Here is a 12,378-nt window from a genome sequence, read left to right as displayed (position 1 = left end):
CTAAGGAAACGCACAATATTTCATTTGTTATTAAGAAAATATAACATCAGCATACAAAAAGTAACAGACAAATGAACTTAAAATTGAATCAAAAAGCCAATAAGCTAGCCTATGTGATATCCGTGATAGAACATTTGTTTTCTTCATCTTCATTTCCCCCATCTAGCGCAGGAATTAAAACATGATGAGAGGATAGGTGTATTTTGAACCTAGTCCTTGTACTTCAACTCAGATACTAGGAAACCGGGCATATCGAAGGAAGCTGCAAATTTCTCAACATCAGCTTTGAGATCTTCAATAGCTTTATTGTTGACTAGGCCTTTGTTGAAATCCTTCAAAAGTTTTCCATGCTCTTTCTGGATCTCCAGTGTGAGAGTGACTGCACGGTGAAGAAACTCCCCGATCTGCTCAAAGTCCTTCTCAAGCAAGCCCCTTGAAGTCATGGCTGGGGCACCTGTTAACAGATGAGAAACTGGAGTCATAAAAAAGAAAGAAACATGCAGATTTGACATGTACGGTATTTGTTGTTAGTTCTTACCAATCCGTACTCCTCCAGGGGCCAAGGCACTGCTATCACCAAAAACAGCATTTTTGTTGACAGTAATGTGGCAGAGGTCACAAAGCTTCTCGACCTTATTGCCGGTCAGGCCAAGGGGACGGAGATCCCACAAGACAAGATGATTCTCAGTTCCTCCAGTGACAAGACTGTACCCCTTGCTCATCAAGTAGCTTCCAAGCGCAGCTGCATTGGCCTTAACCTGCTTCGCATACGCCTTGAATCCCGGCGTCAGAGCCTGCTTCAGTGCCACCGCAAGTGCCCCAATCTGGTGATTGTGAGGACCCCCCTGAAGCGAAGGAAACACCGCAAAGTTTATTTTATCCTCAAAATCATAAACTGCATTCTCCGGCTGCCCCTTCTTCGGCGGCTTAGGCCCCTTCCGGTAGAAGATCATACCCGCCCTAGGCCCCCTCAGACTCTTGTGCGTCGTCGTAGTCACAATGTCACAGTACTCAAACGGATTATTAGCTTCCTGCATCACCATCACCATCACCATCACATCAGATCCATGCAGTTTGTAAGAAAAATAGTACAAGTTACGTTAAGTACCTGAGCTGCCACGAGACCACTGATGTGAGCCATGTCACAGAGCAAAAGAGCGCCGCACTTATCAGCAACCTGTCTGAACCTGGCATAGTCCCAATCCCTAGGGTACGCACTGCCACCGCAGATTATAAGTTTGGGCCTGAAATCCAACGCCTTCTCCTCCAACCTCTCGTAGTCGATGAATCCCGTCGAGGAGTTCACTTTGTAAGGAAGACTCTCGAAGTAAATGGAGGTGGCCGATATCTTCTTCCCGCCGGAGGTGTAGTAGCCGTGGGTGAGGTGGCCGCCGGAGGGCAGATCCAGGCCCATGATGCGGTCGTGGGGCTGGAGGACCGCCGTGTAGGCGGCGAAGTTGGCCGGAGAGCCGGAGTAAGGCTGGACGTTGACGCCCCATGCGGCGGGGTCGAGGTGGAAGACCTGGAGGGCGCGGGAACGGCAGAGGTTCTCGATCTGATCGATGAACTCGTTGCCGCCGTAGTAGCGGTTACCGGGCATGCCCTCGGAGTACTTGTTGGTGAGGGCACTCCCCAAGGCCTCTATTACGGCGAAGGAGGTGAAATTCTCTGAGGCTATTAGCTCTATTCCACGCCATTGACGGCGCTTCTCCTTCTCAATGAGGTCGTGGATTTCTGGGTCCACACTCGCCAACGCCCTGTTTCCCCACTCCCTCACTGCTTCCATTCTTTTTTCTATTCACTTCACACCAAAGACCGAACTACTACTTCCGCACTCCTCTCTCTCTTCTCATCTCCCATTTAAACCCACTTAACACTATCTTAATGTACCATTCTACCCCTTCTTAAATCTTTTATGTTTTTAAATATCTAAATCAAAATAACTATAACAAACTAAATTATTAACTCAAATGTTTTCACTTATCTACATTATACCTACCAAGATCATTAACTCAAATGTTTCCTCTTTAACCAAATATTTGATTTAATTCTTGACATCAACATAAAGTTGCAAACTGAAATATTACTTTATCTATAATTATAATAAAGTAGGCTAGACTTTTTTGTATACACAGTTTTTTCTAATTCTATTATTATAACTATTTTTTTTTATAAGTTTTTTTTTATTTTGTTATGTAAAGTTCATTCCATAATTATCTGTAGTTTTAATAATCACATATTATTATATAATTTTTATTATTTATTATTTTTTTAAAATAATTCAGAATTAATAAGTGTCTTTTGGACGGTAATTTTTTTAAATCAGATTCGACAAAAATAAGTTATATGTTATATATATATATAAAAATAAAAAAAAATTGTTACACGTGCCCTTACCATTTACCAACATGGTTTCGTGAGGTTGATTTGTTCTCAAAGCATAGAATAAAATTTGGAAGTATATACATTAACCTATGCTTTATTTACTTGGCAAAAGATGAATCCATTGATAAATTTGTCACATTTCCATACGCATATACCTGCAAATCTGCGTGTAATGTCCATATTATTTGGCATGTAACCAAAAACTGTGGTTAACCTTCTTTGTTTCTGTGTTCCCACTTTGCTGACTCCATTGTAGTGTAGTTGGTGGCTTATTGTCAATTGAAAAAAGAAGGCTGGGTTGGTGAGGGTCTCATGGTCATTTTATTCTCACCAACCCCACTGCAATTCATGCTCACGCTTTTTTTTTCTTTTTTTTTTGGGTACATATTCATGCTCAAGCTTTCCTTCACTTTAATGACTTGAAAATTGGAATTACCAATTATAACTCTTTATATTTACACGTGAAAATGAGACACGGATGCCATAATAAAATAAAATAATAATCATGAAATTAAGTAAGTGTGTGGTTCACTTCAAAATAGTGGGATAGTTAAATAAATAAGTTAAAAGGTAAAAAAGTAATTAAACAGATTAGTTAAAAAGTAAAAGGGTAAGAATAATATGAACTCCAAATAATATATTCTTTTTTACTAATGATATAAATTTACAGGATAAAATGCACTTTTTTACCTTTGAGGGATAAATTTTTTCAAATATTTTCAAAATGGGTAATTTTTTAAAAAAAATCTAAAATGAATAAATTAAAATTGTGTTTCATATATATTACTTTTATTTAATTTTAATTTTTTTATTTCAAAATTAATTAAAACTCTGGTTAATCTAAAATGATTTTTTTTATAAAAAAAACTTGCCTATTTGGAAATTTTGAAAAGAAATTACCCTTGATTTGTAAAAAACAAAGCCGATCAAATGTGGTTGAATTTAGTTTCACTTTTTAAATACATTTCTTAATTCCATTTTTCATAAAATTTAAGATAAAAAATAGATCTTCCATCATATATGGTGATGTAGTTTATATCTAGACATTATCGCATTACACGTTAATTTTTAAAACAATTTTTTGGGAAAAAAAAAGTTCGTAGGTTAATTTTCAAATTGTGGGTATTTGTAGAAACAAGTATTTTGCTAGCTGCCCTGTTAAAATAAAATAAAAGGTAAGAATACAATAAATAAAGTATTTTTTCTGTTTTTGATCATTACTTCAGTTTTAATAAATAAAGTAGTTAATACTATCTAAATGTTAAAAATAATAAATAAATTTTCAAAAAAATCTATAATTATAAAGAAATAGGAGAAGTAATCAGATTTTAAAATTTGAGCAACAGTTTACCAGATCACCGACAAACATATTAGTGGGCCTACCTTTTGATATGTATAAAGTTGGGTAGCTAAGCCTAAGATCCACGACTCAGCTTTTACTTTTTAAATTTCAACATTCTTGCATTTTGTCAATCTTACATTTCTCTGCCCGTTTACATTCAGTCTCATTCACAATATAAGAATAATTTAATTGTTTTTTAGTTTTATAAATTAATTTAGGCTGAATTTTCTTTTTCTCCTTTATCTTTATTTTTAACTTTTTTTATTTTTTAAAATATTTATCTTGATTATTTATATTTTATATTTAGATCAATTTGTTCTTTTACAATAATAACTTTTTAATTTTATGACATAATTTGAATTAATTTTCAATTAATTCAGAACATGAAACTTGTAATAATAGGTTTTATTATATAAAATTATAAAATTTAATTGACGTTAGAATCCATGAAATTTATAATATAATGAAAATTGTGTGAAAAACATGTCTTATAAGTAATTAAAAAAATATATAATTTAATTTTTAAAATTTTAATAATTTTATCATATTTGTAATATTTTTTTATTTGAAATTTAGTTGAGTTCATTAATTTTTATATAAGTGAATCTAATGTGATTAATTTCAAGTATTGGAATCAGTTAAAAAATAATTTAAAATTAATTCTCAAAATTAAAAATAATCATTGTTTCAAAATGACTTAATTGGTCCAAATTTAAGAGATAAAAGATTATAATGAACGTTTTAAAAGATATCCATTAATTTATATGTGATTTTTTTTAGTTTTTTTCTTAATTGTTTGTATTTATTTTTTAATTTCCCCCTATTAAAATTGAGTTTTTAATATAAATATTATCAAATAATGAAAAAAATGTAATGGATGTTTAATGGAATATTGATTTATAAAAATCATATAAGTTTTTCAATATTTTTAAAATAATTAAATAACTTCTTTCACTTTTTATATGTTATTTTTAAATATTTTATCTACATTTATAATATTTAAATCAAATTAAATTGATTTCACATGTTTTTAGAAAAATTTTGATTTCGTGTTATGTTTTGTGTTCATTGTTAAATAAAATTTATAAATTTTTAATAATTAATAAAAGAAAAATAAATATTAACATTTAAAACTATAAAACTAAAATTACAAGTAAATTAAATTATCTGAACTAAAAATATATAATCAAGCATAGAAGCATCATGAATCATGTAATGATTCATATTTAAGCAAGTTAGAGCAAGGTTCCAATTAAGCATGTTTGCAACACCCACCGACGGAACGAAGACATACCAGTGCTATAGGAGTTCATTTCATTCTATATGACTAGAGAAAAATATTTTCATAAAAACAAGAAAAAAAAATAGTATTTAGGTAAATAAATTTAGGGGTGTAATATTGGCACCCCTAAACCCTAAATATCATTATTAACAGTGATGATAATTATAAAATTTGAAAACATAGTATTATTAATAGAAATGAACGTGGTGGCTGGTGAGTTTGGGTCGTATAACCCACCAACCCGTGATGGGTCAGGCTGGACCAGAAATTTTTTGAAAAAATAAAAAATAAGTTAGGTTAAATTGGTCCATTTTTAAAGTAGGTTAAGATAGGTCGGTTCACATGGCCGAGTTGACCTATTTTGACAGCTCTAAGGTATTAATCTCTCATTTTTAAGATTTGTGATTATAATAAAATTGAAAACAGTATTATTAATAGAAATAAATGGTGAAGTGGCATGGGGTGTTGGAGTGAATACTTAGTCAATCTGAGAGGCACCAACCGCGCAGTCACGATCGGAGGTTGGTGACTGTTGTTGGATGTGCCTTGGAACAAAACAGCTGCGACAAATATAGTAATAGTACGTGCCAAAGAAGAAGGAGCAGCGTCCACTTGTATGCAATGGAAACTATTTAAAGCAACGGAGAGAGTAGGAAACATCGTGCCAGGCCATAAGCTAAGCTGCAGCCTCAAACACAGTAAGAAGAGAGATGGCGTTGTTGGTGGAGAAAACGTCCAGTGGAAGGGAGTACAAGGTGAAGGACATGTCGCAGGCTGACTTCGGCCGCATGGAGCTCCAACTCGCAGAGGTCGAAATGCCGGGCCTCATGGCCTGCCGGACAGAGTACGGCCCATCGCAGCCCTTCAAGGGCGCCAGGATCACCGGCTCCCTCCACATGACCATCCAAACCGCCGTCCTCATCGAGACGCTCACAGCGCTCGGCGCCGAGGTCCGCTGGTGCTCCTGCAACATCTTCTCCACGCAGGACCACGCCGCCGCCGCCATCGCCCGCGACAGCGCCGCCGTCTTCGCCTGGAAGGGCGAGACGCTGCAGGAGTACTGGTGGTGCACCGAGCGCGCCCTCGACTGGGGCCCCGGCGGCGGCCCCGACCTTATCGTGGACGACGGCGGCGACACCACGCTGCTGATCCACGAGGGCGTGAAGGCGGAGCAGGAGTTCGAGAAGAGCGGGAAACTCCCGGATCCGGCTTCCTCGGACAATGCGGAGTTCCAGATCGTGCTGACGCTGATCAAGGACGGGTTGAAGAGCGATCCGAAGAGGTACCACAAGATGAAGGAGAGACTGGTGGGAGTTTCGGAAGAAACCACCACCGGCGTGAAGAGGCTCTACCAGATGCAGGCCAATGGCTCCCTCTTGTTCCCCGCCATCAATGTCAATGACTCCGTCACCAAGAGCAAGGTAATGCATGTGAATGTGATTCATTCTATAGTAATCTATATATGATGCATGTGAATGTGAACGTATAATAAATAGATATAATGATGCATGTCCATGTGAATGTATAACTTGTTATTACAGTTTGATAACCTGTATGGATGCCGTCACTCGCTTCCCGATGGATTGATGAGAGCCACCGACGTGATGATTGCCGGAAAGGTTGCCGTTGTGTGCGGCTATGGAGATGTTGGCAAGGGTTGTGCTGCCGCCATGAAGCAGGCTGGGGCTCGTGTCATTGTCACTGAGATCGATCCCATTTGTGCCCTTCAGGCTCTCATGGAAGGTCTTCAGGTTCTCACCCTCGAGGAAACTCTCTCCGTCGCCGACATCTTCGTCACCACCACCGGTAACAAGGACATCATCATGCTCAACCACATGAAGCAAATGAAGAACAACGCCATTGTCTGCAACATTGGCCACTTCGACAACGAAATCGACATGCTGGGCCTGGAGACCCACCCTGGTGTGAAGCGCATCACTATCAAGCCTCAAACCGATCGATGGGTCTTCCCTGAGACCAAAACAGGGATCATTGTGCTGGCGGAGGGGCGTTTGATGAACTTGGGGTGTGCCACAGGCCACCCCAGCTTTGTCATGTCCTGCTCCTTCACCAACCAGGTCATTGCTCAGCTTGAACTGTGGAAGGAGAAGGGTTCTGGCAAGTATGAGAACAAGGTCTATGTTTTGCCCAAACACCTTGATGAGAAAGTCGCTTCTCTCCACCTTGGCAAGCTTGGAGCTAACCTCACCAAGCTTACCAAAGAGCAGGCAGATTACATCAGTGTGCCTGTCGAGGGTCCATACAAGCCTGCTCATTACAGATATTAATTCATCCCATCACATTCCCCGAGAATAAAGAAAATATATTCTATCGCTATCACTATCACTTCCCCTCATTCTTACACTTTTCTTCTCTTACTTTTTCCATATTTCTGCTAGAATAGGACCTTCTTTTTATTCTTTTCATAGGATCACAATTCCATTAGGTTAAGAGCAAAATTACCCATGGCTCTCTCTAATCTATCAAATGAGACCAGACCCAATGGGTTCGAATAAGGCTTTGGCTTTGGCTATCTTCTGTGGGTTTTGATTTAGCAGCTATTATATTTTCCATCTCTTTTTCTTTTCTTACCTTTTTTGGTGAACGTTTCTGTCCATCTTTCATATATGAAACAGAATAACCAAAAATGCGGGGAAAAAACAAAAAAATAATGCTTCTTAATTGACGTTCAGTTAGTTTTAAACTCTCTCTCACAAGTTGATGTTTGTTAATTCTTCTTTTTTTACTGAAGTAAACTTGTGGCATATCATATCATATCATGTAAAAGGTGCTTAACAATACAATGAAGAATAAACCGAAAAGTACAAGGAGTAGTATAAGAAGTAGAAACTCTTATACTAAACACATGAATAGCTACATTTGCTTATTTCTAAACAAAATTGATTCTATAGGGATGCAGAAGTTAAATTTACGTAAAATCAGTTGGTATTTTAAGTGATTCTGAATAATTTAATGTGAAACGGAACACGTGCTTAACACCCTATTTAGAAGACTCTTAACACTTACAAAAGTGGACAAATCCCATTAGACACGATGTATCATGTTTTACATCCAATTCTGTAATTCTTCGGTGCCATTTATTTTACAGGGTTTTGATGTCTACGTTACTCAAGTATAATATTTACGAAATTGTTTTGTTTCAATCACGTCAATCAATTAGAGTGTGAAATCTAATGATATTTTTAAAAATATCATATGACAAACTCTATTATCATTTGAACATAAAGATTGATCAATAAAATAGTTGTTTCGATCTCTTATTTAAAAGATGTTGTGGCTGAAAATGACCACCAAAAACTATAAAATTGGTTTGAATTTGAAAGATGTTGTTGGCAGATCAAGAGTTCCCTTCCGATAATGTTACGGCATCAATTGAATAAGATTCAATAATTTGACCAAAGCCCGTTTGGTGTCATTAAAAAGATTAAAATCATGAACGGTCAAAATTAGTTGCCTTCATATTCGTTTCAATGCCGTGGAACAAATTAATTCTGTCATACATCTTCTCACAACTAGCCCATGAATGCTAATGCTAATGCTGATCTGGAAAAGCAGTATTACTGAACTCAGTTTTCCAACCCAAGAGTATCGCACTTTTTTTCTTCTTCTCACATTTTATTAAGTTGTATGTTACATATTTCGAGGTAGAATTTCAGGATGTTAGAAAAATGGCCACTTAGATAATGACTGTAAATTACAATATCCTTCTTTACTTTATTAAATGTCTTGATACTTGTATTTTATATTTGCATGGATGTTTAAGTTAAATTTGTCATTTTAAAATAAAAACTTCTCTATATGATAGCGTTTGGACGATTTTATTTTTTAAAAAAATTTCAGTGAATCTGTTTTAAGTTTTTAATTAATTTATAAATTCTCAGTGAGCTAGCTTGTAAACATTCCACTAAAAGTAATATTTTGTTGCTTATGTGTTGTTCTATTGTGTTGACATGGAAATTTGGTTTTACACACATGTTCCACGTGTCAAAGCAAACAAAGAACGAAAATTGTATTTGTGAATAATGTTTAACGAAACAGAATTAGAAAGCATTCCCCAAGACCCTAACAATAATATAATATAAAAAAGAAAAAATAATAATAATAAAAATGGCTATTGGGGTTGAACGTGGTAGGCGCATTAGCATATATATGAAACAGATTTTACAATGAAAGTCCTACTTCTTTGAAGTGATGTTGCCAATTCATATATATAGCATCATTTTACACAAAATAAAATGCTATGTATGTTCGCTTTCGGACTTGTTTGTAGATTGGGATAATTATTATGCATTGAGATTGAGCGGTCTTTACGCTACCTTTGTGGTAAGTGCACCAAACCCACTTCTCAGAGATTAATATATTTAATGAAATTATGCAATATGTCAAGTGATCATCATAACTGCAATTAGAAGCGTCTATATGCGCTCCACCCAACGCGTTTCTCCTTGGAATACAACTTTAGCCAAAATTCAGGCTTGCGTTTTCAGACTAACCCTCCGCACATTTCACTTTCATATTATTCCTAACAAACTCCTCACACCCTTAACATTAAAATCTAATAACAGTTGGACTTAGTGTCCCTTGAAAATCCCATAAGTGACCAAGAATAACACAGGGAACATAGAGTTGAGTAAATGTGAATAATTTTTTGAACTTGCTCAACATCTTTCGAACTTCGACACGATATACTATCATTTCAAGCAAACTTCTGCCACCATCAAGTGAAAAATAGGGTCCCTCCCCTTTATGAACTATTTACAGTGATGGTACCATTTAAAACAATCAACAATGAGTAACTGATTATAAACACATGCAGGTAAAAAATGGATATCATAATGCGATAGAAACAAATTTTTTATACAATGACAGAAGAAATAAAACAAATGATGATGATAGACATCACCATTATTTTAACCACAAGTTCCACAATCCTGTGTAATTGTCAAATTCATAAACAACCATACATCTATAACACCCCATTTGATCACATTCTCTTAGTTTAATATTATTCTAACCCCACATCATCAGTCTTAGCACTGTTCTAATTATTATTGTGACTATAGCCACTAGCAATATCATCCAACTTTATGACATGTGGAAAAGAAATTCCATAAGCTAGTTAGATGGAATTGCTATTGAGATTGAAAGAAGGAATTGATACTTCTATTACGGAAGGGATGTCATACTGTTATATAAACACTACAACATTGAACTGATGTGGTTAAATAAGCTAAAGGGGGGAATGGGAGAAATCATAGGGCCTTCGAAATAACATAGAAATAGAAAAACATTAAAAAGAATAAATATCTGCTGTTGAACGTATCAAATATGAAGTTACAAACAAGATTTTATCAAACAAAAAGAAAGCGACATTTATCACCTAAGAAATGGTTTTTCATTTTCTCAACAGTCAACCTACAACAATAATCCAGAAAGGGGTGGCAAGTAGCATCTTCTTTTCTTACCTAATCAGAAAGCTCAAAAGCAGTACTAGATGCAATGTGCTAAAATGACAAGCCAGGAGACACACAGGTGTGGTAATTAAAATCTTAACACAAAAGAACGTCATCTTTATAAACATTGGTTTCATAATATACAGACTTTCTTATCGCACAACTCATAACTTCCGTGATGGATTAGTTTTGCTTTTCACTTTGGAATTTGGATTTGCATTCTTATCTTCAAATTTAAGGAATATAACTTGGTTAACTATTCAAACTGCAGAGGCATATTGGTGAACAAAGATTAGTATTTATAGTCTTGCGTTGAATAAGACATGGCATCTTGGTTTGTGTTTGATCCACAAAATCTTGCTCTAGAATCATTGAAGAAAGTAAAGAGCAGTAGAAATGAAAGACCTGCAGGAGTTGGTTATACAAACACAAGATCCCAAAACAGTACTCAATCACCTAAAATTAGATCAAGGCAAAGTGGAAACAGGCAATAAGAGAGTGTTTTAAATAAGGTAGTCTTGCAGTTCTTATTTGCCAGTTCTTGTTTTGTCTATACCCACATGAAGAAATTGACTTCCTTTCCTTTGCAATCAAAATCTGGTATTATTTTAGGAGCTGTCTTCTGCAGTATACGGCTTGTCTCATTATGAAGAGCCCCATATTAAACCAAAAGTTTATTTCTTCAGACAAGAGAACATAAGAAAATAAACCGTCCTTCTGGGAAAATATTTATCACTCTTAACATTTTCTATCCCACCAAGGCATTAGATGGTTACCAAGACAATTTCAAGAAAAAGTTAAACTTTGCAACTAATTCCTATAGTAAGTTGATGGATGAACATTTACTTATTCTTTCCCCCTTTTTCTAAAAAGAATATCAAATAATTTTCTAGCCCCTCTTTCCAACAAGATGACATCACAAAATTGAAATAGTAGCAACAAATTTCTATCAATTGTATTAGGATCAACTAGGCATGATAACGCCAAGGAAAATGTGACATCTGCTAGGAAGGAAAATTAAACACTTTCATAGATACGCTGGTCATATATGTTTAGAAGTAAAACAGAAAACATGTAAAAGCATGACCTTAACTACAGAGGAAAGCTCATAAGAAAAACAAAACAGGATTAGATGAAAGAAAGGGCAAAAGAGAAGGAGGAACTGAGAAAGACTGGGCCCACGTTCCTTCCTTCATCATCCATTGTAATGTATTAAGTTTTGATGGCTTGACCTCTTGCACATGCAGTAATTACCTCACAGCCTCTACTATAAGGATTTGCTCGCATTGCATGACAATTGTAGTAAGAAGCTCCAGGCCTATCACACGGAACCATATCTCTCTTCAGTGTGTCATAGCTAATGTACTTTTTCTGCATTGCCAGCACTCTTCTGTTGCTCTCAGAATCCATCTCAGACTCCATCAAGCACTCCCCAATGCTCTTCGTGCAAACCCTTTTGGTCATCACAATGGTTTCATTGTGGTCCACAAATGATTGTCCATTGCAGATTTGGAACAGAACAAGTGCCACACAGAGGGAGATCGTGGGACTGAATCTGGGTTGGGACATTGTTGTGTTGTGTTTAAAGTTTTCTTCTGTTGTCTTCAATTTGATGTTGAGTTTGTGAGAGTGAATTGGGTTGTTGGAGGGTTATAAATTGGGTAGGACTCAGACACAGGACATAGCAGATGTCATAGCCAAGTCAACTATACTAGTGCCATCATTACTGTCATCAACCCAGAATGGGAGAAATCATTATATCCGAGAATTAGTGTACAGTGGGTGAATTTGATTAGTATTCTTGTCGAGTCGTGAATGGTTGATTAGTCAATTGATTAATGAATCTTTCTCCGTGAACGTTGAACAAGTTTTTCATCTGTCTTACTATTCAATGA

At 36.0% G+C, this 12,378-nt stretch overlaps 3 protein-coding genes across 3 annotated transcripts; 1 reads left to right on the top strand and 2 right to left on the bottom strand.

Annotated features, from left to right (window-relative positions):
* Nucleotide 1: 1 nt before the first annotated feature.
* LOC109807918 (serine hydroxymethyltransferase 4) lies at nt 2-1,853 on the bottom strand. Its single transcript, XM_020370648.3, has 3 exons — nt 1,109-1,853; nt 539-1,031; nt 2-454 (listed from the first exon to the last, which is right to left on the bottom strand). The coding sequence occupies exons 1-3, from the start codon at nt 1,784-1,786 to the stop codon at nt 210-212; spliced, it is 1,416 nt and encodes a 471-aa protein (XP_020226237.1). The 5' UTR covers nt 1,787-1,853; the 3' UTR covers nt 2-209.
* A 3,782-nt stretch (nt 1,854-5,635) lies between these two features.
* Nucleotides 5,636-7,542, top strand: LOC109807320 (adenosylhomocysteinase 1). The gene is made up of 2 exons (XM_020369843.3): nt 5,636-6,430; nt 6,551-7,542. Exons 1-2 carry the CDS (start codon nt 5,720-5,722, stop codon nt 7,295-7,297), a joined length of 1,458 nt encoding a protein of 485 aa, XP_020225432.2. The 5' UTR covers nt 5,636-5,719; the 3' UTR covers nt 7,298-7,542.
* A 4,153-nt stretch (nt 7,543-11,695) lies between these two features.
* Nucleotides 11,696-12,052, bottom strand: LOC109808636 (protein RALF-like 24). Its single transcript, XM_020371698.3, has one exon. The coding sequence runs from the start codon at nt 12,050-12,052 to the stop codon at nt 11,696-11,698; it is 357 nt and encodes a 118-aa protein (XP_020227287.1).
* Between the last annotated feature and the right edge of the window lie 326 nt (nt 12,053-12,378).

Source organism: Cajanus cajan, chromosome 3 (genome assembly GCF_000230855.2).
Source record: "Cajanus cajan strain Asha chromosome 3, NIPB_CcT2T_4, whole genome shotgun sequence".
Classification (NCBI taxonomy): Eukaryota; Viridiplantae; Streptophyta; class Magnoliopsida; order Fabales; family Fabaceae; genus Cajanus; species Cajanus cajan.
The sequence above is the reverse complement of the archived record's forward strand: the minus strand, read 5'-3'. Positions and strand labels throughout refer to the sequence as shown.

Coding starts and splice junctions, on each gene's coding strand:
- LOC109807918 (XM_020370648.3), bottom strand. CDS start 1,786: ATGGAAGCAGTGAGGGAGTGGGGAAACAGGGCGTTGGCGAGTGTGGAC. Junction 1,032..1,108: donor GTGGTCTCGTGGCAGCTCAG/GTACTTAACGTA, acceptor ATGGTGATGCAG/GAAGCTAATAATCCGTTTGA. Junction 455..538: donor CCCTGGAGGAGTACGGATTG/GTAAGAACTAAC, acceptor ATCTGTTAACAG/GTGCCCCAGCCATGACTTCA.
- LOC109807320 (XM_020369843.3), top strand. CDS start 5,720: ATGGCGTTGTTGGTGGAGAAAACGTCCAGTGGAAGGGAGTACAAGGTG. Junction 6,431..6,550: donor ACTCCGTCACCAAGAGCAAG/GTAATGCATGTG, acceptor TTGTTATTACAG/TTTGATAACCTGTATGGATG.
- LOC109808636 (XM_020371698.3), bottom strand. CDS start 12,052: ATGTCCCAACCCAGATTCAGTCCCACGATCTCCCTCTGTGTGGCACTT.